The sequence below is a fragment of the Zootoca vivipara genome, chromosome 5 (assembly GCF_963506605.1).
Source record: "Zootoca vivipara chromosome 5, rZooViv1.1, whole genome shotgun sequence".
Taxonomy (NCBI): Eukaryota; Metazoa; Chordata; class Lepidosauria; order Squamata; family Lacertidae; genus Zootoca; species Zootoca vivipara.
The window spans coordinates 89,158,754-89,184,381 of record NC_083280.1 but is presented as its reverse complement, the minus strand read 5'-3'; the positions used below and the strand labels follow the sequence as shown (position 1 = coordinate 89,184,381).

Sequence of the window (25,628 nt, the reverse complement as noted above, 5' to 3'; positions counted from 1 at the left end):
CGGGCACATCTGGCTCTTAACCCAGAAAGTGCTTTGCAGGAGGTCAGACTAATTGGCCCTCAGGGTTCCTTCCAGCACTACGGTTCTATGATTCCAGTATGTAAGGGGAAACAACTAGGCGGAGACTGGAGTGTAGATCCCATGGTTTGCAGTGTCTGTGCAAAAGCACAGAATATGGGAGAGAAGCATATGCACCCGGTATACCTGAAGGAGCGTCTCCACCCTCATTGTCCAGCCCAGGCACTGAGGTCCATATCCGAGGGCCTTCTGGTGGTTCCCTCACTGCGAGAAGTGAAGCTAAAGGGAACCAGGCAGGTGGCCTTCTCGGTAGTGGCGCCCGCCCTGTGGGACGCCCTCCCATCAGATGTCAAGGAAATAAACAGCTATCTGACTTTTAGAACAAAATAAAAAAATTCCTTCAGTAGCACCTTAAAGACCAACTAAGTTTTTATTTTGGTATGAGCTTTCGTGTGCGTGCATACTTCATCTGAAGGCAGCCCTGTTCAGAGAAGTTTTTAATGTTTGAATGTTTTATTGTGTTTTTAATATTCTGTTGGGAGCTGCCCAGAGTGGCTGGGGAAACCCAGCTAGATGGGCGGGGTATAAATAATCATATTATTACTGTATTACTACTACTACTCAATAGGAAGGTCAGCATGATTCAATTGGTGTTACTGAAACCTGATGGGATGAGACTTATGCTTGGAATGTAGAGAAAGTGAAACATACAGTGGTACCTTGTTTCCCGAACGGCTTAGTTGACGAACAAATCAGCGCCCAAACAGCACAAACCCGGAAGTAAATGTTTCGGTTTGTGAAAGTTTTTCAGGAGCCAAACGACCGTTTCGGCTGTTGGCATTGTTTCTGGGACCAGTCAGCCAATCAGAAGCCACGCCTTGGTTTTTGAACGTTTTGGAAGTCTAACGGACTTCCAGAACAGGTTGAGTTCGAGAGCCCAAGGTACCACTGTATAACATATTCAAAAAGAATAGACACAACAGCAAGGGAGGAGAAATTGCATTATGTGGGAAAGATGTGTGTGTACACACACACACACACACACACACACAGAGTATTCCATGGGTTTGAGGATGGAGAGTTGCTTGAGAGTATTTTGTTGCCATCCACCTGCGCCATCGGGGGTAAAGTCAATCTGATGGAGAGTTACCCCACTTGATATGGATATAGATGTTTTATGGTAGGTGGGACAGGTGAAACCGTCCAGTTTCACTGTTACAGGTTCACCAAGGCGTTTCTTCTGTCTGTGCTCCTCCCAGCGGCTGTTCCTCCTCTGGCCACTGCTCTGGAGTCTGGGCACACAACCCGACTGCCTTGTCTCCAGGCACGGTACTCATCTGCAAGGGATTCCCACACGGCACACTTAATATTGCCAGCCTTCGTGCCCCAATTGCAGACATCTTTATAATGCAGAGTTGGTCAACCCACAGGCCTGAAGCCAGCTCCCCTTAAATCACATCCTTGGGGATCCAGCCATCTTCCATTCTGTGTACATGACCAAGCCAGCGTAGGCGTCACTGAGACGGGATTACGAACATGCTGGGAATGTAGGCTTGGAAGAGCGTATCTTTGTTTGAGACTCTGTCCTGCCACGTGATGCCCAAAATCTTCCCGGCACAGGAAATATGGAAGATGTTCTCCCATATCCTTTTGGAGAGGCGAGCCATTGCCATGGCTGGCGTAGTTACAAATACACTGGTCCACCTTGAGAGTATTTAAGGAAAAACAAAAAGAGAAGGAAATAATAACAGCATCATTGTGGGGCTCTGCTACAGACTGCCAAGCCAGTCAGAATACTTGGATGATGCCTTCCTGGATCAGATTGCCAATTTTTCAATAGAGATAGATGATGTCAGTTAGATTCCTAACTGTCTGCCCTGAAACCTCAGCAATCGCAACAATTGCCATATATCACTGATGGAGATTAGGAGTTTACCTTTCCATCCCCACATTCTATGGTAAAGTTGGGGTGAGAAATTGGAATCAGGGGAGCTGTGCCTCAAAGAGTGTGTCCCCCATATCCTTAACCTAATTTTGTTCCTCCAAGGAAGGCCAGTGTGGTACAGTGGTTAAAGTATTGGACTAGGACCTGGAGAGCCAGGGTTCAAATCCCCAGTTAGCCTGAAGCTTGGGCCAGTCACTGCCCCAGCCTAAACTACCTCGCAGGGTTGTTGTGAAGATAAAATGAGGAAATGTATATACCACCTTGAGCTCCTTGGAGGAAAAGTGGGATATATATGGGGTACTGATAGGATGAGATGATGTCTTAACATCCACATATATTCTGGGAGAATGAAATAGGTATTGTTCACAGGGAATATGAGGTCACTTGGGCAAGAACTAGGATCAGAAAGAGGTTTTAAAGAGGTTTTTGACCAGGTAGGCAGATTGAGACAAAGTTCTCGCTTCATACGGATTCTTGGTTTTGCCAATTGTTATTACAACTACTACTGCTATTATAAAAACAATTGCATATAGAAAACTCGAATGGCAGTGAGAAGTTTAGATTAGTACCCTTCTCCTTAACACTTACTCTGCTTTGTGTGATGTTTTACTGTGGTTTTATAATTTGTTGGAAGCCACACAGTTAGACATAGCTGCCAAATCTCCCGTTTCCCCCGGGAAATCCCCGTTTTTCCAGCTGTTACTAGCTGAAAAAACGGATTTTTTTGTTTCCCCCCGGTTTATTCTGGCACGGCGACCATTTTGGAACTGGGCGGAGCATGCTCAGAAGTGACTTTTGATGCTGCTCTGCCCAGTTCCAAAATGGCTGCAGTGCGACTTCTGGCGCGGCGGCCATTTTGGAACTGGGCAAAGCAGCATCAAAAGTCACTTCTGAGCATGCTCCGCCCAGTTCCAAAATGGCGGCAGCACTACTTCCGGTCTGCCATTTCCGGCCCGGTCCCTTATTTCTCTGACAGCAACTTGGCAGGTATGCAGTTAGATGGGTGGCATAATAATAATAATAATAATAATAATAATAATAATAATAATAGTAGGTTCTTTTATTTGGTGGAGACTTGTGGGCCCCCTAATATACTCTGAAATGGTACTGAGTAGAGACAGACAGTAGAGGAAGCCAAAATTATGCCAGTTCACCTCTCAAAGACTTTCTGCAGATGGTTGGGAGGAAAGTACATGAAGGGCATGAAATGGGGGCAGGGAGTCCTGTGGGGGGTAGAGGAGGAGGTGGTGGAGGCAGGCAGGCAGGCATGCACACTAACCCACCAAGTATCATTGTGATGTATTTTCAGGAACGGCTTGTCCTGTTGCGATAAATTTGTTTTATTTGGGGGTGTAAAAAATGGTTTTTGAAGGCTGTTGTGTCCCCAATGCTTGCCAGTCTTGGCTGCATAAAGCAGTCAGAAGAGGGTGAATATTGCAAATGCTTGTTTCAGTGAAGTAGCGGTTAACACCTAATTACTCCCTTGATCCCGTCATAATAGAAACCTACGAGCCTATATGCCATTTCAAGGTGAGCCGTGAGTTGCAGCTACCCAGCTCCAGGCATTCCAGAATGAATCTGGTTGTCTAGATGCCAGTCCAGCAATAGAATCAGAACCTGTTTTGGAGAAGGTTGCACTTACCTTTGAAAAACCAGGTTCCCAATGTTCTGTATCTGGGTTTATTCCTGGATTCTCGGGTGGCAGCTGTGGCCAGGAGTGCTTCGGCACAGTTTCGCCAGCTGTTCCTGTTTCTAGGGATGGCAGACTTGACCGCAGTCAGACGGCCTGGACCACTTTAACTTGGGTCTCTGTGGGGCTGCCTTTGTCAGAAACTGCTGCTAGGACAAAATCCTATTGCTGGAGAATTGATTGGTGCCGGTTTTTTGGTGTGTGTGTGCCTTTGACTTCTTTTTCTTTTTGAATCAATTGCACTGGCTGTTGGTCTGTTTGCAAATGCAATTCAAAATTGCCCCCCAAACTCTGAAAGAACCTTTAATGGTGCTGCCCATTCACTGAGGTCATCTGCAGAAGCCTTCTAAAGACGCCCAGTTGGAAGGAAGAGGGCCTTCTCAGTGGTGGTGCCCAGCCTTTGGAACCCCCTTCCCTAGTATATCATGCCCCCTGCTGTTGACATTCTGTAATATACTCAATATTATTTTATGTTGATAGGTTTTTCTGTCTGCTGACACTCTTTCATTTGTCGTTGTTCTCTGTGTGTTTGTTTTAAAACATGTTTGTTTATTTTCAAATATAGAAACACATGGGCACAAATGCAGATTAATACAGTAAATCAGACATTGAGTCAGAAGCCAAAAAAGAAAAGAAAACACCAAACATCTTTAATAGACAATTCCATGTGGCTGAATGATCCTGAAGCTAGGAGGGATACTTTCTCAAATATATATAAAGGCTGAGGTTATTTTTTGTAGGGGTGTTGCTGTTTGCTACTCCATGTATCGGTTATTAATTATGACTCACGCTTTTATGTTTTTACACTTTTTTTTAAGCTGCCCTGGGCGGTTCAAATTCTAAATCGGAAAGGCTGCATTTAAGTTCTTTTAATAGCAAATAATTAGATTTTCAGAGGTGTTAGCTCTCCTTCCCAGTTTTACAGATGACGTCAAACGAAGAGGGCCAGGAAACATGTTGGAATAAATTAAGTGATCAGGATAGAATGGAAAGCTGAGCTGAAACAAACAAAATCAAATTAAACAGAGAAATACAAACTTCTGCGTTATGGCAAAGCAAAATAATTCAATGCATGTATAGGGTTGGGAGCGGATCTAGCTAGCTGCACAATAGTAAATTTGAACAGGTTCTCAGGTTTGCAGCTGAACATGAGTCAGCAGTGTGATGCAGCTTGGGGGGGAGGCTAATGCCATTTTAGGCTGTATTAATAGAACCAGGGTTTCCAAGACACATGAAGCTATAGTTCCACTTTATTCCTCACTATTCAGACTTCATTTTAATTGCTGTGCCCAATTTTGGGTGTTACACTCTAGGAAATGACCCTTGCTTGTCTAGAAAGCCAGAGATGTCCCATAGGAGGATGAGAGTGCAGAGAAGCTGAACAAATTATTTGCACCTGTCCCAACCATGGAAGGATATAGGGCAGATCCCAGTGTTGGCACTAACCTTTTCAGGAGGAACACGGGCAGACGCTAGTGATGAGAGCTCGAAGTGCTCGACCTACTAGACAAAATAAAAACTGACAAATCACCAGGTCTGGATGACATCCAGACGTCCCTCAGATCAGCCCAAGAACAGGAGAGTAGCCATCGTCGCACCGGTTTTCCAAAAGGGATCCAGGGGTGTGTGGAATCCTGGACATAACAGACCGATTAACTTAGCAACTGTCCTGGGATAACTGGTGGAAAGTATTGTTAAAGATAAAATAGCCACACACTTTGCTGAACCAGAGTCAACATGGTTTCTGCAGGGGCCAGTCAAAAACTTAGAAGAGTTCTTTGAGTGTCCACAAGCCTATAGTTAGAGGTGATCCAGTTGGCAGTGGAACTCCCATGGGAGGTGGTGGACTCTCCTTCCTTGGAGGTTCTTCAAGCAGAGGTTAGATGGCCATCTGTCATGGATGCTTTAGCTGAGATTCCTGCATTGCAGGGGGTTGGACTAGATGACCCTTGGGTGACTTCCAGCTCTACAATTCAATGATTCTAGAGCACAATGTACTTGGACTTACAAGAAGCTTTCAACAAGGTACCTCAGCAGTCAAGGAATTAGAGGAAAGTTCCTTTTGTGCATCAGGAATCGGTTAAGTTGCAGGAAGTGAAGACTAATGGACAGTTAGTTCTCTGAATGGAGAGTTGTAAAAGTGGAGTCTCCCAAGGATTGATATATCTCAGGGGTCAGCAAACCTTTTCAGCAGGGGGACGGTCCACTGTCCCTCACACCTTGTGGGGGGCCGGCTGTATTTTGGAGGGGGGGGGAGAACAAATTCCTATGCCCCACAAATAACCCAGAGATGCATTGTAAATAAAAGCACACATTCTACTCATGTAAAAACACCAGGCAGGCCCCACAAATAACCCAGAGATGCATTTTAAATAAAAGGACTCATTCTACTCATGTGAAAACACGCTGATTCCTGGACCGTCCGCGGGCTGGATTGAGAAGGCGATTGGGCCGGATCCGGCCCCTGGGCCTTAGTTTGCCTACCCATGGTATATATGGTTTTTTTTTCTTGCCCATGAATTATCTAGAGTCAGGAGTGAGCAGTGAGGTGGCCCAGTTTGCTGATGCTGCGAAATATTTCAGGGGCGTTAGAACCAAGAGAGGTTGCGAAGATCTCTAAAAGGACCTGTCACAGTGGCCGGAGTGGACTACTTCAGAGTAACGACGCTACGCAGCTCTGCATTTTATTCTTTTATTGGTGCTGCGTATTTACAGTGCTCAAGTCATTGCTATTTACACGGAGCGATGTTGTCAGTCGGTTTCAGAACCTCCTAATGGCTTTTGGCGCGTCTTTCTCCAACACAAAAGCTTTGGCAGACCCATCCTCTTGCCCCTCCTCTTCCTGCGTAATTCTGGAGTTGGAGGGATGGGTCTTCCCCCCTTGCTTGCCCCTTCCTGTCCCACCTGGGACCCTGGCTCCTCTACCTTGCCTGAGCCTCGGACACGACTTCCTGCTTCCCCACTGGAATCGGAACTCTCCCTGCTTTCCCCTTTGCTCGGGGACGGGCTTGAACTCAGGAGGGGAGGGACTTCGCGATATCCCCTGTCCCTCACATCCACCCCCCTCCCAAGCTCTCCTTCACCCCTCCCCAGGCCCCCCCCATGTGTCGGTGACGACTGGAAGCCTAAGAACTCAGTGCTCTCCGAGCCCGTTGGTGTGAATACCTCCCCCCAGTCCTGCGAGCCCCCCCCTTCCGCCTGGGCGGACGGGAATCCCAAAAAGTCCGTGGCGTCAGAGCTGGTGGGGGTAAAAACGTTCTGCCAATCTGCTCCTTCCTCTGACTGGGTGGATCTCGGTGACACCCATACCTCATCCTCTGGTTCCTCAAACTCCGCTTCCCAGCGCCATGGTGAGCTGCTCTCCCGTGCCTCCTCCTCCTCCCCCTCCCTTTCCATGTGCCAGGGCTTGGGTCTGTGGGGAAAGAGGGCGTGAAATTCTTCCACCAAGAATTCCTCCTGTATCTGAGTGGCTGGGACCCATTCATTCTGGGACGGTGGAGCATCCTCCCATGCCATGAGGTACTCCAGTCCCCCCACCCCCCACCTTGAATCCAGGATGGCCGTGGCCTCATTGAGTTGCTCCCTGCCTTCCCTCTCCCCCCCTCCCTCGGGGGTTTGTTCGCTGTCTCGGAGCCTGCTGCTTTCCCTGTACGGCGACAGCAGCGATCTATGAAACACTGGATGCACCCTCATGTCCTCTGGCAGTGCCAGCCTGTATGCCACCGGGTTTACCTGTTGCGTGACCGTGAAGGGGCCCAGCCTTTTGGGTGCCAGCTTTTTGCACCTCCCTCTGGTGGGAAGGCCCTCCGAGGACAACCACACCTTGTCCCCCACCCTGATGACCTCCCCTTGTCGCCTGTGGCGATCTGCCCCCTTTTTGTACGCTTCCTTGGCCCTCTCCAAGTGTTCTCTGAGCTGCTGGTGCACCGTCTCCAGTTCCTCTGCCCAATCCTCAGCCTGTGGGCCCTCCTCCTCCTCCTCCTCCCTCTCCCTCTCTGGGAAAGATCTGAGGTCGCGCCCGTAATTGGCCTTAAAGGGCGACACCCCTGTGGAGACGTGCACTGCATTGTTGTAGGCAAATTCTGCTAGTGGCAAGCGATCCACCCAGTCCGTTTGCCGCTGGCTGACGTAGCATCTCAGGTACTGCTGCAGAATGGCGTTGACCCTCTCCGCTTGTCCGTTGGTCTGCGGGTGTCTAGCCGTCGACAAGCTGACCTCCACCTGCAGGAGGTTCATGAGCCGCCGCCAGAACCTGGAAACAAATTGGCGGCCACGATCCGAAATAACCCTTAAAGGTAATCCATGCAGTCTGAAAATGTGATCAACAAACAGTTTGGCTGTCTCTTCTGCCGAGACTGCCCTGGCACACGGTATAAAGTGACACATTTTGGACATAAGGTCCACCACCACCAACACTGCAGTCTTACCCCTGGACGAAGGCAGATCTGTGATGAAGTCCATGGACACCACTTCCCACGGCCTGTGTGGTGTGGCTAAGGGCTCCAGCAACCCTGGTGGCGCTGCTCTGACCACCTTCGCCCGCTGGCAGGTGGTACAGCCCCTTACATAGTCTCGCACATCTTCCCGCACCCCTGGCCACCAGAAGTGTCTCATGACTAGGTGAGCGGTTTTGTCCCTTCCAAAATGCCCCGCTGTAGGGTTGTCGTGCATCTGCTTGAGGACCGTACGTCGAAGCTGGGTGGTGGGTAGGTACAGCGCACCCTTGTAGAAAAGCAGCCCTCTGCGTTCTGCAAAGTCTTTTGCCTGCTCCCTCCCCCCTCTCAGTTCTCTGAAGATGCGGTTGGCAAATTCATCCGCTGCCGTCAGTGCTGTGAGTTCTGCCTCGCTCACCACAGCTGCTCCGCAGGACCATGCCGACGGGGGGAAAATGTGCCTTGGGGCTGGTGGCGCCTCCTCCTCCATGTACTCTGGCTTGCGGGAGAGGGCATCCGCCCTGACATTCTGCTCCCCCGGGATGTAGTGGATGGAGAAGTTGAAGTTCGAGAAGAACTCTGCCCACCGTATCTGCCGCTGGTTGAGCACCCTGGCAGTTCTCCAGAACTCCAGGTTCTTGTGGTCTGTGCACACCTGGATGGGGTGCTTCGCGCCCACCAGGAAGTGTCGCCAGTGCTGGAACGCAGCGTAGATCGCAAGAAGTTCCCTATCAAACACTGTGTAGTTGCGTTCAGGCTGTGTCAGCTTCCTGGAGAAGAAGGCACAGGGTCTCCACTCCCTGTTGGCGTCCAGTTGCAACAAAATTGCGCCCACAGCTTTTTCAGAAGCATCTGTCTCAATGCGTAGGGGCGCGTCCTGCACCACATGGAACAGGTTTTGGTCTGAGGCGAACACTCTCTTGAGGCTTTCGAACGCTGCTTGCGCCTCTGGTGTCCACTTGAACTTCTGCTTGCCTCTCAGGCAGTCCGTGATGGGAGCCGTAACGCGAGAGAAGTTCTTGATGAACTTCCTGTAGAAGTTAGCGAAGCCTAGTAGGCGTTGGGCATCTTTGCGCGTCCTGGGGCTGTGCCAGTCCAGGATGGCCTGCACCTTGTCCTTGTCCATCGCCAGCCCCTTGTCTGACAGCTTGTAGCCCAGGAAGTCCACCTCTTTGGTGTGAAACTTGCACTTCTCCAGCTTCACATACAGGTGGTGCTCCTTCAGGCGTTGCAACACCTCTCTGACATCTTTCACATGCTGCACTGGGTCATTCGAGTAGATAAGGATGTCATCTAGGAAGACCAAGCATTTCCTGAAGAGGAGGGACCCCAGGACGTGGTGCATGAAGGCCTGGAAGCATGCTGAGCCCCCTTGCAAACCGAAGGGCATCACCAGATATTCAAAAGAGCCCAGAGGCGTGAACATCGTGGTTTTCCATTCATCTCCTTCCCGGATCCTGATCAAGTTGTACGCCCCCCTTAGGTCCAGCTTGGTGAAAATCTTGCCCCTGCGTGCCGCTGTCAGGAGATCATCCACTCTGGGCATGGGGAAAGCCACGGGCTCTGTCACCGAATTCAGCCGTCTAAAGTCCACCACAAGACGGCGCTGTTGCGTGTCTTTCTTGTCCACCCAGAAGACCGGGCTGCCCCCTGCTGCCTTGCTTTCCCTTATGAACCCCCGCTTGAGGTTCTTGTCGATGAAAGCGCGCAGATCCTCCAGCTCCTGGTCTGACATGGCGTACAGCTTGGCTGGGGGTATCGTCGCCCCTGGCACCAGGTTGATCTGGCAGTCAAAAGGCCTGTGCGGGGGTAGGTGGTCGGACTCCGCTTCGCTGAAGACCTCCTGCAGGTCCCAGTACTGCTTGGGTATTGCCTCACCCCCTTTGATATGCATGGTGGCCACCGTGGCTATCGGAGGCCCCTCCCCTGGTTGGTGCTGCATGCAATGTTCCAGACAAAAGTCTGACCCAAACGTGATGCACCTCTGGTGCCAACTGATGGAGGGGTCGTGGCGCGCCAGCCAGCTCATGCCCAAGACGATGGGGGGGTCTGAGATGGTGGTGACGTTGAACGCCAGTGTCTCTGAGTGCCTTCCCACCGTCATTCTCATGGGGGGGGTTTGATGTGTGATGGCCCCTCCCAGCAGCTCCCTGCCGTCAATGGTTGCTACGTGCAGAGGAAAATCCAACTGCAAAAGCTGGATTTGGTGCTCTTCTGCAAAGCTTCTCGAGAAGAAGTTGGCGGACGCTCCACTGTCAATTAAGGCGAGGACCGTCAGGGGATAGCCATTTGGGAGCGTTAGCGTCACTTCTAGAACCACTCCTGCTCTGGGAGGGGTGGGCTGGCTCTGCACCTCTCTGTGCGGGTGGGCGGGCTGGGGCTGTTGTCTGCTGACTGTGCCTGGCTGCTGCCCCTTGTCTCCTGCAGCCAGGCTTTCCCGTTTCCCTGCTGTGGTGCTGCGTCAGTGGGGGAGGGCACCACCGTTCCCGCCTTTCCTTGCCACTCCCTGCGATGTGGGCAGTCTCTGACGAGATGCTGGGGTGAGTTGCAGAGAAAGCAATTCCCGCCCCTTCCCTCCTTGCGTCTTGGCGCCGCTGGGGTTTGAAAAGCCCGCGCGCGCGCGCTATCAATCTGCATGGGCTCCTGGTCCTGGCTGGCTCCAGGCGTGGCCTGAAAGGGTTGTTGAGGGAGTGGCTTCTCCTGCGACCGTGGGAACCAAGCCCGCTTTGCGCGCGTCGCTTGCTTGTCGTTCCACCGGGATTCCTGCCTCACCCCCACCGCCAGAGCTGCTTTGCTCAGCTGATCCATAGTACTGGGCTTTGGACCTCTCGAGAGTTCATCCTTCACCTCCTCGCTCAAACCCAAGTAAAACGCAGCTTGCATGGGAGGCGAATCCAAAACCCACCCCAGTCTGTGCACCAGCATGGTGAATTTCGCCCAATATGCGCGAACTGTCATATTTCCTTGGCGTAAATTATGCAGTTCCTCCTTAGTCTGGTCCAAATGACTATCGGACGAATACATCGTCCTCAAACCTTCTAGAAATTGTTGGACATTTTTCATGCAAGGATTCTTGGTTGCGATTAATGGTCTTAGCCACTCCCTGGCTGCTCCGGTGAGATGTTCCACAATAAACGCTACTCTGTGCTCATCATCGGGGAACTCATTCTGGTGCAGCTCAAGAGCATACACGATCTCAGTCTCAAAGCCCTGAAACTCCTTCGGGTCTCCATTGAACTTGCTTACAAGGGTCCCTGCTCTCCTTCCTGGCAGCACTTGGACTTGGGGAGCCCCTCCCGCCTTGTTTTTCTCTGCATCCAGCTTGTTTTGGAGGTCTACCGCCACCGCCCTTAAATGCTGCTCTTTTTCCTGGAGCTCTCTCACCTGTTCCGCAAGTTGTAGCCGGTCGTCCTGGACCTTCTTAGTCTCCTCTTTAGCTGCCTTCAATTCTCCCTGCGCCTGCAGCGACAGCTGTTGCAGTTCTAGCTGGGCTTGCTCAGCGATCTGCCGCCACTTCTCCGCCTCGGACACGCTCATCCCGGCAACTCCGAAGTAGCCCAAAAATGATTAGGAGGTTGCTGTCACAGTGGCCGGAGTGGACTACTTCAGAGTAACGACGCTACGCAGCTCTGCATTTTATTCTTTTATTGGTGCTGCGTATTTACAGTGCTCAAGTCATTGCTATTTACACGGAGCGATGTTGTCAGTCGGTTTCAGAACCTCCTAATGGCTTTTGGCGCGTCTTTCTCCAACACAAAAGCTTTGGCAGACCCATCCTCTTGCCCCTCCTCTTCCTGCGTAATTCTGGAGTTGGAGGGATGGGTCTTCCCCCCTTGCTTGCCCCTTCCTGTCCCACCTGGGACCCTGGCTCCTCTACCTTGCCTGAGCCTCGGACACGACTTCCTGCTTCCCCACTGGAATCGGAACTCTCCCTGCTTTCCCCTTTGCTCGGGGACGGGCTTGAACTCAGGAGGGGAGGGACTTCGCGATATCCCCTGTCCCTCACAGGACCTCTTCAAACGGAGTGAACGGGCGGCAAAACGGCAAATGCGACTCAGTGTAAACAAGTGTAAAAGCAGGCATGGTGGCGCCTAAAACCATTATTTCAGATGTGGGGGTCTCACTCTCAACTGACAGTGACTGGGCAGGAACATGGCCTTTGGGTTTTCAGCGGATGGCTCCATGAATATGTCAACCCAGGGTGCGGCAGCTGTGAAAATGGCAGTTTAGCAGGGGTGGGCAACCATTTTTCCATTGAAAACCTCAGGGTTGAGGGGGGTGTCACACTCTGGCAGTGGGCACAAACAACCAATGATGGGTGGATGTGGAGATCAAAGTGTTCAGGATCTGTCATAAAGACCACCCCGCTTCAGTTTTCACCATAGCTCCCAGTTTGCTCTCAGACCCCCCTGGGGGGGGAGTCTTTGCCACAAGCTATACAACCACATTTTTAAAAAACAATAACAATCCATGAATTTATTTTTATCCAATTGTTCTGAAACTACATAGAAATGAGGGGGGTGGGGGGGCTAGGTTAATCTAAAACAGAATTCCTCCTCACAGCCATGCTGGGGGAGGGGGGAGAAAAGGAATGTGTGGTTCAAGGGAGAAAGCCTTGTTTTTATAACCATTGAACAGGCCTCTGTTTTGAGATGATGCGTTTAAAAAAGTAATTGAAGCTAGAAGACTCTTTCAAGTGAACAAAGCTGCACATCATTTTTTAATGTTTAAAAGACCTATTCTATAAGCGAAATGAAATATGCTGTGCAAAGAATGTTTGCTGTATAATATCTGTGACTTTTGGGTTTGTGTTCCAAAATCAACACTGAATTCTCTTTTCTGACAGGTATCGTTTATTTCTCTTCCTTATCTCCATAGTAATATGCTTTGTTGTGACCAAGTCCTTGCTGATGACCTGCTGTTTGCCCTTCTTTCTAATGGCTATGAGGTACTACTTCAGTAGAAAAGTTATCCTCAGCTATCTCGAGTGCGCACTGAATACGGACATGTCTGATGTTGAGCAATATTACATGAAATCACCAGGTGAGTAAGATGCCCGTGGAAGGATCGACAAGCTCTGCTTGTAAAAAATACAGTAACTGAACATCTTCCATTGTGTCGTCATGACGGAGGATTCTTTTAATTGCTAAGAATACGGCAATTTCTCCTAAAGATGAAAAGTGTTGATATTTAAACAGAAATCCTAAAATCAGTGGAAACGCCTCATCTGTTTTTTATTTGGTGCTTGGCTTCAAATAGAAGTTTAAAACCTTGGTTTGTTCTGTTGTTAAATTAAGTGGAAAATATACATACAGTAGTTCTGTTTTATGGAACTTCAGTTTCTCTCTCCTTTCAAGTGATTTGTATGTCTTGCATAACAGTAGCGCACAACGTCTTAAAGAAACTCTCGGGGCGCACAGATCTGTAGAACAGCCACTCTGCGTTAGGCCTGGAAATTCCAGTAGTTAGTTCTTTTGTACATTATCTGTGTTCAGGTCAGCTCCCGCACATCTAAAAGGCATGTGAGCCAGACACATGGAATATTTATCCATCTATGGCACTATTCTTTTGAAATTCCTCAACTGTAATTGGGACAGATTTGTGCAACAAGTGGGCAGCTCTCATCGATTGTGGGGATAAAGGAATCCTTTGAGAAACTTGCTAGAGTAAGAACATCTGAGTGCTTGGTTTTAAAAACCTCTTTTGAGAGTGCTGAATTATTTTAAAAACTCTCTCTGCTTCATATATCTGCCGATATATTCCTGCTTGTATTCAGTAAGCATACTGAGCCTCTCAGGCCATTCTTGGAACACATTTGTGTGCATTGGAACGGTGTTGCTATCAGTTCAAAGTCTAGTAATTTTGCTCAACCATGTTATGGATGAGGAATAAAAAAAACAACCTAACACTTGAATCTGTTTAATTAGTGACCAGCTATCAAAGCATGTTCAGTTTTTCACCCTGGAAACAGCACGGACACTATCATGCGCGTAATCTGGGGGAAATGAGTTTCTTTTGCCACTAGTGAATGTTTTCATGCGCGGAATCGGGGGGATATGAGTTTCTTTTGCCACTAGTGAATGTTTTCATGCGCGGAATCGGGGGGATATGAGTTTCTTTTGCCATTAGTGAATGTTTTCATGCGCGGAATCGTGGGGATATGAGTTTCTTTTGCCACTAGTGAATGTTTTCAGCATTTATGGTGACTGTCGCAAACACTGGTGACTGTGAATTGCTTTTCTCCCACCGAAGAGGGAAGAGATTTTGCTCTAGGGAAGGACTATAGTACGAATGGGGATCCTGTGGTCTGGCAGATGATTAATTCCCTTAAGACTACAAGGAAGGAGTGAGAATTTATGTGGTGGCTCTGGGTTTGATAACCATGGTTGGTAGGGAGTTAGCATTACATCCCCAGCAATGCAGCTTTTGCTTGGTCTACAGGAGAGAAATGTCAGTGTAAATCCTAAACTGGAGGCAGTTTTATCACTTGTATGTGTTATAGGGGGGTGCGCGCACACACACACACACACACACACACACACACACACACTTAAATAAATGCTTGCTGTTCCTGGAAGTGTGACTTTAACATTGCTTAGGATATAAGCTGGCTTTATTTCTGTAGAAAGGAAAGTTTGGGTTTTGTTGGCTGCTGTTTTCACTTTGGGAGGATATTTTTAATTTGCTATGCTTAATGTGTGAAGATTCTTATAGCATTGATTAGAATAAATTTTATACTTCTGCTTTATCAGATCTGAATTCCACCACCGCCCACCCCCAACTTGTACTACTATAAGGCAAAATATCTTCTAGCACAATGGACAAAATATACTAATGATCAGAACCCAATAACAATAACCCAAAAACTGCCTCTGTCCAGAATATTTGTTCTTCATTACAGTTGGGGGTTGTTATGGCTCCACAGGGAGCTAATTACTTAGGGTTATTATTTATTCCAAAATATAGGAATGCATTTACATGAAGTTGCTATAATGTTCTTCCTCAACTATTTTGGAAGGAAGGTGTAAGATTTTGGGAGGAAATTTAATGACATTCCGTGCGAAATCATGTTTGCTGACTCTTCACTAGCTGATGTGCTAGTGAAGAGTTAGAAACTATACTGCTTGTGTTACTGTTGTGTAATTTTTAAAGAGAAAAAAACGAAGCAGATTTCTTTGTCCCTTGATTGCTTCCATCCCAGAAAGGTATTTAGAGTAGCATACAGCCTTCCGGGTCATGAAATTAACTGCTTAACTGAATGAGTTTGCAAAGTTTGTGTCTCAGGGTAGTATGATTCATAAAGCAACTTTTAGAGAACCCTTAAGAGTTTCTGGTTTTAATTTTCCCCTGCATTTTTAACGAAGAAAAATGTGCTGCTTGCTCTTATACTTGCTTGCAAGTACTGTATATATAATTACACTTGCATTTTTTCTTGTTTCTTTACCCCTTATTGTATTGAGTCTCATTGGAGAAAAGGTGGTGCATAAAAACAAAACAAAAATAAAATCAATTTTTATTTTTTAAATTTGAAGGTATGTGGAGTGTCAATAAGCTTGATCTGACAATTACTCATTAGCAAAATAAAGATACCCATATTAAACCATAACATATTGCATCTGGTCATTACACCTTTAATCTGAGTCAGAAGACCTGGCTTTGACTGCTGGCTCCACCAAACGTGATCCGAAGCAAAACTTCATGATCTGCCACATACTTCCAACATTAAAAACCACTTACGTATACAAAACATTCTGTTCATCCCTGGGGGCTGAACCGTGAGAAGCCAAGGAGTAGAAGCAGAGGAGGATTGGGGAATGTTTTTCAGCTCTGGGTCTGATTTCCACAGGGCCAGACAGGCCAGGCAATGTGTTTCAGCACCATGGAGAGTTCCCAAGTGAGGCGAGAGGTGGATTGAGGCCTTTGGTGGCTCTGTCTGCTGGGATGCTGGTGGCGTGGTGGTCTAAACCACCGAGCCTCTTAACTTGCTAGACTGACTTGCAAGATCCGAGACCAAGGAGAGACGAGGTTTCAAAAGGACTGGAGTAAATATGTGGACTATATGGAGAAAAACTGTAGATCTTTAAAAACACTTGCAGGATTGAAATAAATCCTACAAACTGACTAAAAAAGTTAAAAGAAACTGCTAAAAATGGGGTTAACAAGAAACCCGTATGAAGGGAGGGGGGGAAGTCACAGCTCGGCAGAGCAAGATGTAAGAGGAAAATATAAGATGTGTTGTATAAAAGATTGTTTTTTTATTTTAATTCGTTAATTGGAAAATTGAATAAAATTTATTTTAAAAAAATAAACCACCGAGCCTCTTGGGCTTGCCGATCAGAAGGTCGGCGGTTCGAATCCCCATGACGGGGTGAGCTCCCATTGCTCAGTCCCAGCTCCTGCCAAACTAGCAGTTCGAAAGCACGCCAGTGCAAGTTGATAAATAGGTACCGCTCCGGCGGGAAGGTAAACGGCATTTTCGTGCGCTCTGGTTTCCATCACGGTGTCCCCTTGCACCAGAAGCGGAAAGAAGCCAAAGCTGTCTGTGGACAAACGCCAGTTCCCTCGGCCTGAAAGCGAGATGAGCGCCGCAACCCCATAGTCACCTTTGACTGGACTTAACCATCCAGGGGCTCTGTCTGCACAGCCTTGAAGGGCCAGCCCTCTGGCCGGCAGACAGGTAACTCTTCTGCAATCTCTGGGCTCCCACATGGGCGCTGTTGAACCGGCAAGGTATGTTAGGAGGCACTTGGCTGCTCAGGCTCGGGGAATGGTGGCCATGGAAGTTTCCAGCCTTGGCTCGGTGGACCTGAGTTGTGGTCCAGGGGACTCCCACTCGCCAACCTCAGATCTAGTGGCCTCTTGTCATCAGGCTCAGAGTCAGGTACTTTCTGCAACCTCTGATTCTGTGTCTTGATCATGGCTGGACCTCGGGGTCATGATTATTGCATTCCTTCCTGGGCAGCCTTCCACTGGTGGGCAGGACTTAGAGCAGTGAGTGTAACATAATCATCTTTTTCCTTGCGCCACACTGAATTTTTTTATTGATGAGAAATACACTGGAAAACAAAAAGAAACAACTAGCACTGCTTGATTTATAACATAGAACGCAACTACTTTATAGTATGACTATGGAACATCCAGTTTTCTGGATGCAGTTGTGTAAGAACATGAACCATTCCCAAAATATAATTATGAACAACTCTGTTACATCTGTACTTTTAAGTATGTATACAAGCTCAATGAAGGGACCCAGGTGGCGCTGTGGGTTAAACCACAGAGCCTAGGGCTTGCTGATCAGAAGGTCGGCGGTTCGAATCCCTGCAACGGGGTGAGCTCCCGTTGCTCGGTCCCAGCTCCTGCCCACCTAGCAGTTCGAAAGCACATCAAAGTGCAAGTAGATAAATAGGGACTGCTCCGGCGGGAAGGTAAACAGCGTTTCCGTGTGCTGCTCTGGTTCGCCAGAAGTGGGTTAGTCATGCTGGCCACATGACCCGGAAGCTGTCTGTGGACAAACGCCGGCTCCCTCAGCCTATAGAGCGAGATGAGCGCCGCAACCCCAGAGTCAGACACGACTGGACCTGATGGTCAGGGGCCCCTTTACCTTTACAAACTCAATGAGAGGTGCGAGTTTGATTTTGGCGGCTAATCTCATTTATATTTGGTCTAATTTGTTTTTTTTTAATATAAATGTATTTTTTTGGTTTTCAGATTAAAGTTTTACTATCACATATCCAACATCCAACATAAAGACAAGATTCCAAAGAATCCCCTCCCCTTTGTGGGTCTCATTGTTAATCATTTCCTCCTGCGTTTTTTATGATAATCCAAATATTTTACATCTCCGTTATATCTTGATACTGTAGGCTACATTCTGACATGCAAAAGTCATAATTTCACAAGCGCGCGCGCGCACTCCCTCCAGGGAAGCAAAAATCATTACCACAATTCGAGGAGACTTTCCAGCCAAACAAAGCATTATTGAAGGAAGGAGCTGGGCTGGTAACGGGTATGTGGACTGGGGGAAGTCCCCGTGGCTTTATCAGGGAGAACAGAAGGCCAAATTTGACCTAAGGATCCTCACCCTCCTATCCTAAGGTTACCACAATGAACCTTGGCTGCCCCGATGGATAACCTTTGAGAGAGCAGAGCCATGTGTTCCTCTTGATTCCCCTTGATTTCTTGTCCACTCTTGATCCCATCAATCACAGTATCTTGCTGAAGATACAGTTTTAGAGCAGGTCTGCTCCAATTCTCAAAAAGGAGAATTTTGGGACCTGTTTAGCCCTATGCCATTGTTGTTCTGGGGTCTTGCAGTGTTCCATCTCCCCCTCCCCGTGTTCTCTAATACACTATGAATATGCAGCTGCTACGGGAGGCCATTATGGGATCTGGAGCAAGTTGTCAACGATGTGCTTCTTTGTCCTTGAGCTCTTCTCACCATCTGAGTCAGGTGAGGCTGTGCAAGTGCTGGATCCGTGCCTCCTGTCATCCCTGACCATTGGTCATGCTGGTTGGGTTTCAGTCCAACCTCATCTAAAGGGCACCACATTTATTTAAAGGTAAATAACTGAAACATACTTTTTTTGTTTTCTGTTTTGTGCCTCCACGGAAGGAATATTGAACATCAAGTCTTTTGTATTTGCAGTCTCTCACATGTTCCCCCTTCAGTCTAAAAGCAAAATATATTGTAGGAATGCACATGCCAGTAGAGAACCAGTGTTCTTTTGCCCAATGCAAAGTTAAAACAGTTGAATTGCAGTTCTCCTAAAAGAAAGAAAAACGTTACTTCTATTAAAGGGAGTAAGGCTGTTTTGGATTATGTCGATTTGGTTTTTTTTTCGTGGGCAATAGTCAGGATCATGGTACTGGGAATGAACTCGCAGCCTATTAAAATGCGTTTTATAATTGATTTGACACTGATTTCTTTTGACAAGTGTGCGAGCCCGTTTCCTGAACATAGCAAATTCCAGAAAAGGTTGTGGTTTTGAAAACAGCGTGGCATTCCTGACATGAAATATATATAGGGCATATAGTGAAATAATATGTGGATTTTCTTTAAAGATAGCCACCTCTAAAATGGCTTGTTCTTTTTTTAAACCATTTGCATATTTGCTCTGTGTGAGCACTTTCTCAAATTACGCATATATGTGTCTGCAACTGCCATCTGCAACTGCTTTCGGGGTATAATTCTGCTGAGCTGTTTCCTTAATGTATCTGGAATTTGATTCTAATCCCCACCCCCACCCCACCCTCCAAGCCATGTTGCAACAAAACTGAGTTGATCGTTTGCACTGTATATAATGAAGCAATCCAATTTGCTTCAGACCTGAACTTACTGTTACTGTGGTTTTATAGGCCTTGGGCTGTATACCTGAGAGTAAGGCTCATAAGATTGCACTGCAAGATCAGGTTTTTCAGAAATCTTTTTTTTTAAAAAAATCTTTATTGAATTTAAAATAATTATAAAACAAAACAGTCAACTAAAATTCCAACAAAAAATACACAACAACCAAAAAAATATACAAATAAACAATCATAAACATTCAAATAAAACTTATCCCATCTTCTGCCATATTTATCGGTCTAGCTTCTACATCTTCATTTCGATATCCATATTCATATCCTCTTATCTCGATTGACTTCCCCTTCTATTCCTCCCTGGCTTCAAAGTTTTTAACTTTCCCACTGCATCCATTTACTTTCCTCTTGGGAATTCTACAAAATATTCGTTATAAACCCAAGTTCTTGCAGATATATTCCGAATTGTTCCCAATTGTTATTAAACTTTTTATTTGAACCACCCCTGATCGAATTTGTCAATTTGGCCAGATCGATATAACTAATTAATTTCTCTTGCCAATCTCTAATCGTAGGGACTTCCTGAGTTTTCCATAATTTAGCGATTAAAATTCTTGCTGCCGCCCAGGTTTTTCAGAAATCTAACGGCTTGCAGTTTTATATTGATAATGTAAAAGAAGAAGAAGAAGAAGTAACTCGTGACCAGATACTACCCTTTCTTGCTTTCTCATCCTTTCTTCCCATCTCAGCGGAAGAGCCACTGAGGTTTGCTTACTTCACTCTTTTCATGTCTCAGTTGATTGCTAAGTATTTGTATTTATTATACAGTGGTACCTTGGTTCTCAAACTTAAAATCCGTTCCGGAAGACCTTTCCGAAACCAAAGCGTTCCAAAACCGAGGTGCGCGTTCCCATAGAAAGTAATGCGAAATGGATCAATCCGTTCCAGACTTCTAAAAGCAACCCCTAAAACAGCAACCTAACACGAATTTTACTATCCAATGAGACCATGGATCCATAAAATGAAATCAATAATGTACTGCAGTCACACAATCAATCCATCAGTAGCTGAACTGGGTTCCACACAGTCACACACAAAAAAGAGCCACAAAAACACAAAATAAAATAAAACAAAAGAAAACAGATGGACCTCATCATATCAAAACTGAAGTGTGGCACTCAAAATGGAGTACGTTCGGCTTCCAAAAAAAGTTCACAAACCGGAACACTTAGTTACGGGTTTGCAGTGTTTGGGTTCCAAGTTGTTTGAATACCAAGGCAGTTGAGAACCAAGGTACCACTGTGAATCTTTTTTTAAAACAACAACAACCTGTTTTTAAACCTTTTGCTTTAGAATTGTAGATATTTTGTGAATAATGTTTTAAAGCAAACCTAATCATGGTTGCCAACTTTTTCGCCTAGAGTCGGTTGCCATATTTTCATCTGTTGTGCTCCTGTGCCACTTCCAGGTTTCCCTTAGGCACCTGGCTAGGCAGTGTGAGAACAGGATGAGGGACTTCGATGGAGCTTTGGTCTTCTTAAATTCTTATTGCTGCTCTTCCATCTTCGTCAGCCCCAGTTGTCTTCTGTACCCTTAAATGAGTCACCGTCTCTGCTCTTTATGCCTGGAACCAGGGTGGATAAAAATCAATGATTTTTTAAAAAAACGATAAAAAAATCGGGTGTTTTTTTTTTAAAAAAAATTAAATTGGATTTTTAAAATAAAATGCTTTTGGAGGGAAAATCTTTCTAAAGATAGCTTTCTGTTTAAGTTACATTACAGTCCCAAGGCTATTCATCAGGAATTAAGGATTTGTTTTAAGTTTTTCCTGTGTGATAAAACTCAGTCTAAGGTTTTTTTTTTTAAAAAAATTGTTTAACCACATCAGTTAACAAACATGGATACATATCTTATCATGATATTGTTTGAGTTTAATAAATTGTTTAAATTGTTATTAAGGAAATGGTAGGTGGCGGGCGGACCGTTTGGGGCAGCGTGGAGCCTGCGGGCACCCAAGCCACCGCGTCACTCCCAGGAGAGACATGTGGCTCGGGCGCGCTGCAGGCCCCGCAATGAGTGCCGCCCGGCATTTTGTCACCCCCTCAGTGGTGACACCTGGGGCGGCCTGCCCCCCACCCCACTTCCTCAGGGCCGTCTTAAGCCCATCCAGCGCCCTGGCGCTAGGTCCCTCCAGCGTCCCCCTCCAGAGCCTCTCCAAGGGCCCGGGAGTGCCAAGCGGACCGCGGCAGCAGCGGGAGGCCACCTCTGAGGACTCCGCGCTGTGCCTCCTTCTCGTTTCCCCAGCGCTGGGTTCCGCTCAGTCAAGCTTCGCCACCAGCGCGCGGACCGCGGGACCAGCAAGAGCTGCTTGGGTGCTGTGCGCGCACTGGTGGCGAAGCTCGACTGAGCGGAACCCAGCGCTGGGGAAACGAGAAGGAGGCGCAGCGTGGAGTCCTCGGAGAAGGAGCGCAGTCCTGGCCGGATCGCCGGAACCCTGCGAACCACCCGGCGCCGTGGTTCTCCGCGCCACTAGCCTCTACAGCTAGGACGGGCCTGCCCTTCCTCCCCACCGCCCACACCAGTGATCAGATTTCCTCATTGAGGATCCCAGAGGATCCCGTGCACCTTGCCCAGCCTTTGGTTGGATCCAACACCTGCTACAAAGGGATCCCCACAAACTCTCCTTCAAGAAAATACTGCTCCTTTCCACGTGGTTTTTTTGGGTCCGGTTTATTTTTTATTTCCACTAACCTGTGAACACAGGACCTTGCCAACGTTGCCTCACTGTTCCGAGATGTGAATATTTTTTGTTCCGTATACTATACAACTGGCAGAAACACGAAGCATTTCACCCCCTCTCTTCAGCCTGAAAAAGTATGCAGAGCTGCTTACAAAGATCAGTAACAAAAAGCCAGACAGTCAAACTGTGGGTATCCCTCCGAGCGAGAAATTTAAAATCATATCAAAACACTTACATCAGGGAGGTGGGAGAGAAGAGTTGGGCTTCTATAGTTAGGTTGGTTGGAGGAGGTGAGAAAGTGTGGGAGCAGAGGGGAGGGTTGGTGGCTGGAAAGAAGCGGAGAAAATAGGAGATGGAAGAGGAGGATGAGGGGGGAAAGGGGGGGAACGAAAAAAAGATGAGATGGAGAGAACAAGGAAGTGGATGGAGCTAAAGGGAGGGGGTGGGAAAAGGCCTCCGGAGAATAGAGGGGCAGTCAGGAGGAGATATTTTCCCTCCAACCCAATCTAGCACTTCTACAGGACCTGTGCAGGTAAATGGTAATAGTGATCATTATAATCACCATCATCGTTAATAGAGCTTTGATAAATGCATCGGTGTGTACATAGGGATAAACAAAGATGTTTTCTTGCCCATTACAGTGTAACTCACAAAGACAAGCAAGACACGGCCGTCTAATTTTGAAACTCCCCGACTAATCTATTCCCCTAGCTGACTTGTGTGAAGAATATGTAAAAAGAGGATATGGTGCACATTGTCTTGGACCTGGCCCTGTTTACCTACGCAGGCAATCTTTTGTTGTCGGCGTGTTAAATAACTGCTGCTCACAGTTTGCCATCTAAGCAGAGTAAAACCAGGTCTAAACAGGGCAGGGGGTGTTCTTTCCCATTGATAAGCAGCCCCTTTCACGGTCAGATTTAACGTTAATCTACCAAACAGAGGACTTGGAATTCTTCAGAATCCTAAATCCATTTTGGCATGCTTACTGTAGTAAAAAATTAGGTAATGGAGGAAATTTAATAACTCTGCTTTGAGAGTTACAACATTGTGCCCAAGCTTCTTTATTCTGCAGGTCTTCTTTATTCTAAACAGGTCTAACTCTGGATTATATCCAGTTTGTGTCTTCTAGCTACCCCCAGATTGTTGCACCCGGCAAGTTGTGGTTTTAGCAACAAAACCTATTGCTTCTTCTAAGAAATGGTGCCCCTTGGTATAATGGGGTCATGTCACCTGCATGAAGGGGAAAGCTCCTGAATGATGACATTTATGTTAGAGAATAGCTTGATTCGCATTACATTTTAAGCCAAACTGTGATTAGCAGGACCAATCAAACATGTCCCTTGCAAAAGCTGCCTGGAGCAAGACCTGGCTGTCTTCGGCCCCTTGTCCTAATTTACCTATTTTGGGTAATTTACCTATTTTGGGGGGAACATCAAGAAGTCTTCTTGGGCAATAGTCTTGGAGGAACATCTCGATTGCCTTTATTAAAGACGGGAACTAAAATACAAAATGTCCAGCCAGCTGGCAATATTCGAGTTGAATTTACTGTAATAAACGGAAGTGGCTCATTGGAGCCCACCAGGCTTGGGTCAGTATGGAATAGAAAAACAGCCAGACACCAGGCAATAACTTGTTTCTCCCTGGTGCTTTGCCCAAGGGCAAATTTCTTTAAAAGGCGTGTTTCTTCTGTTTGTTAACAAGTGGCCAAATACCTGCTCCATCTCAAAACCTGGAAGATCAGGATTGCCAATTGTACATGGATAAAAGGTTTCTTGCTTCCCCAGTTATCTCTCAGCGTTAAGGGGCCAGCAGGGACTGTACAACCCTGGGGGTGGGCTCACTGAAATGTGCAAATGTTTCCAACCCAGAACGTTGCATCGTTGCGACCTGACTGATGGCGGAAACATACATCAAAGGCAGAGGCGCCGACTTGCCACATCAGCTCTACTCATTGTGCGGCAGATGGCCGCACCCCCTAGGCATCCCTCTTTTCCAGCTTGACATAAATTTAACATGGCTGGCAAGTCCCATTTCTCACTGGGAGCTGTAAAAACACACCCCCGAGCAGCAGTCTTGTTGACTGGCTTTGAAAACAAAGCGAAAAAAATGAAAAGGTCAAAGCGGTTTGAAAAAGCACCGCAGGAGTGTCTAAGCATTGCGAGAGGAACTTTGGCCTTGCGACAAATGACTTGCTTGCTCTGCTACGTTGCATTGTTCTCATCTCTTAACACCTGATTGTAGGAATTATCTGTGCAAAGCAGATAATTGTGCAAAGAAACAGCCTCTACCTTTTGAGGCAGATGACTTTAGTTTCCATTGCTGATGTTGTGCAAAGCAGGGCTATAAAGATCACTCACCTGAGCAAGCTAACAAAGTATTCCCTTGCAATTCCGAGAAAAGTCCTGTGCCGTGCTTTTCTATTTCCGTCATTATTTGTATATTGCCCTATAACACCCCCCCCAAAGCCTCGCTGGTGTGGCCCAAAGGAAAGCAGAGCAATACTTTTGGCACCAGCTTGGCTGTGCAAGTTACCGGAAAGAGGTAAGCGAGGCGCCATCCAACCATCTTGGAGCGTCTCCACCCCCATCATCCAGTCCGGACACTGAGGTCCAGCTCCGAGGGCCTTCTGGTGGCTCCCAGACAGCAAGAAGTGAGCTTACAGGGAACCAGGCAGAGGGCCTTCTTGGTAGTGGCACCCTCCCTGTGGAACACCCTCCCACCAGATGTCAAGGAAATAAACAGGTATCTGACTTTTAGGAGACACCTGAAGGCAGCCCTGTTTGGGGGAAGTTTTTAATGTTTGATGTTTTTATTCTGTTTAATATTCTGTTAGGAGATGCCCAGAGTGCCCAGATGGGCGGAGTATAAATAAATAAATTATTATTATTATTATTATTATTATTATTATTGGGGACTTCACTCCGGATTTTTGTAGGGTTTACTTCTTAGTATTCCTTCACATAGATGGGCTACCTTCCCAGGTTGACAAGCCCCACCTGCTCCTCATTTCCCTCTGCAGCACGTGCAGAAACCTACTCCTTGACCATTTGACCCAATTTTGGCCTTGTCCGCTCAATTTGTCAGAGCCTGCCTTTGCATGCAGGGGGAGTCCCTAACTCATTGAGGGTTTGAGACCCATCAGCTACCCTCACCTGGTTTAGCTAGTCGACCGAATAATAATAATAATAATAATAATAATAATAATAATAATAGTAATTTATTTATACCCCGCCCATCTGGCTGGGTTTCCCCAGCCACTCTGGGCGGCTCCCAACCGAATATTAAAACAGTACAGCATTAAACATTAAAAACTTCCCTAAACAGGGCCGCCTTCAGTTGTCTTCTAAAAGTAAAATAGTTACTTATTGCCTTGACATCTGCTGGGAGGGCGTTCCACAGGACGGGTGCCACTACCGAGAAGGCCCTCTGTCTGGTTCCCTGTAACCTCACTTCTCGCAATGAGGGAACCGCCAGAAGGCCCTCGGTGCTGGATCTCAGTGTCCG

At 47.1% G+C, this 25,628-nt stretch overlaps 1 protein-coding gene across 1 annotated transcript in view; it reads left to right on the top strand.

Moving 5' to 3' along the window:
• NAT8L (N-acetyltransferase 8 like) overlaps nucleotides 1-25,628 on the top strand; it is a 47,629-nt gene that overhangs the window by 5,742 nt on the left and 16,259 nt on the right. Inside the window, exon 2 of the mRNA XM_035138309.2 lies at nucleotides 12,965-13,129. Coding sequence (XP_034994200.1) covers nucleotides 12,965-13,129 — 165 coding nt within the window. The remainder of the gene's footprint in view (nucleotides 1-12,964; nucleotides 13,130-25,628) is intronic.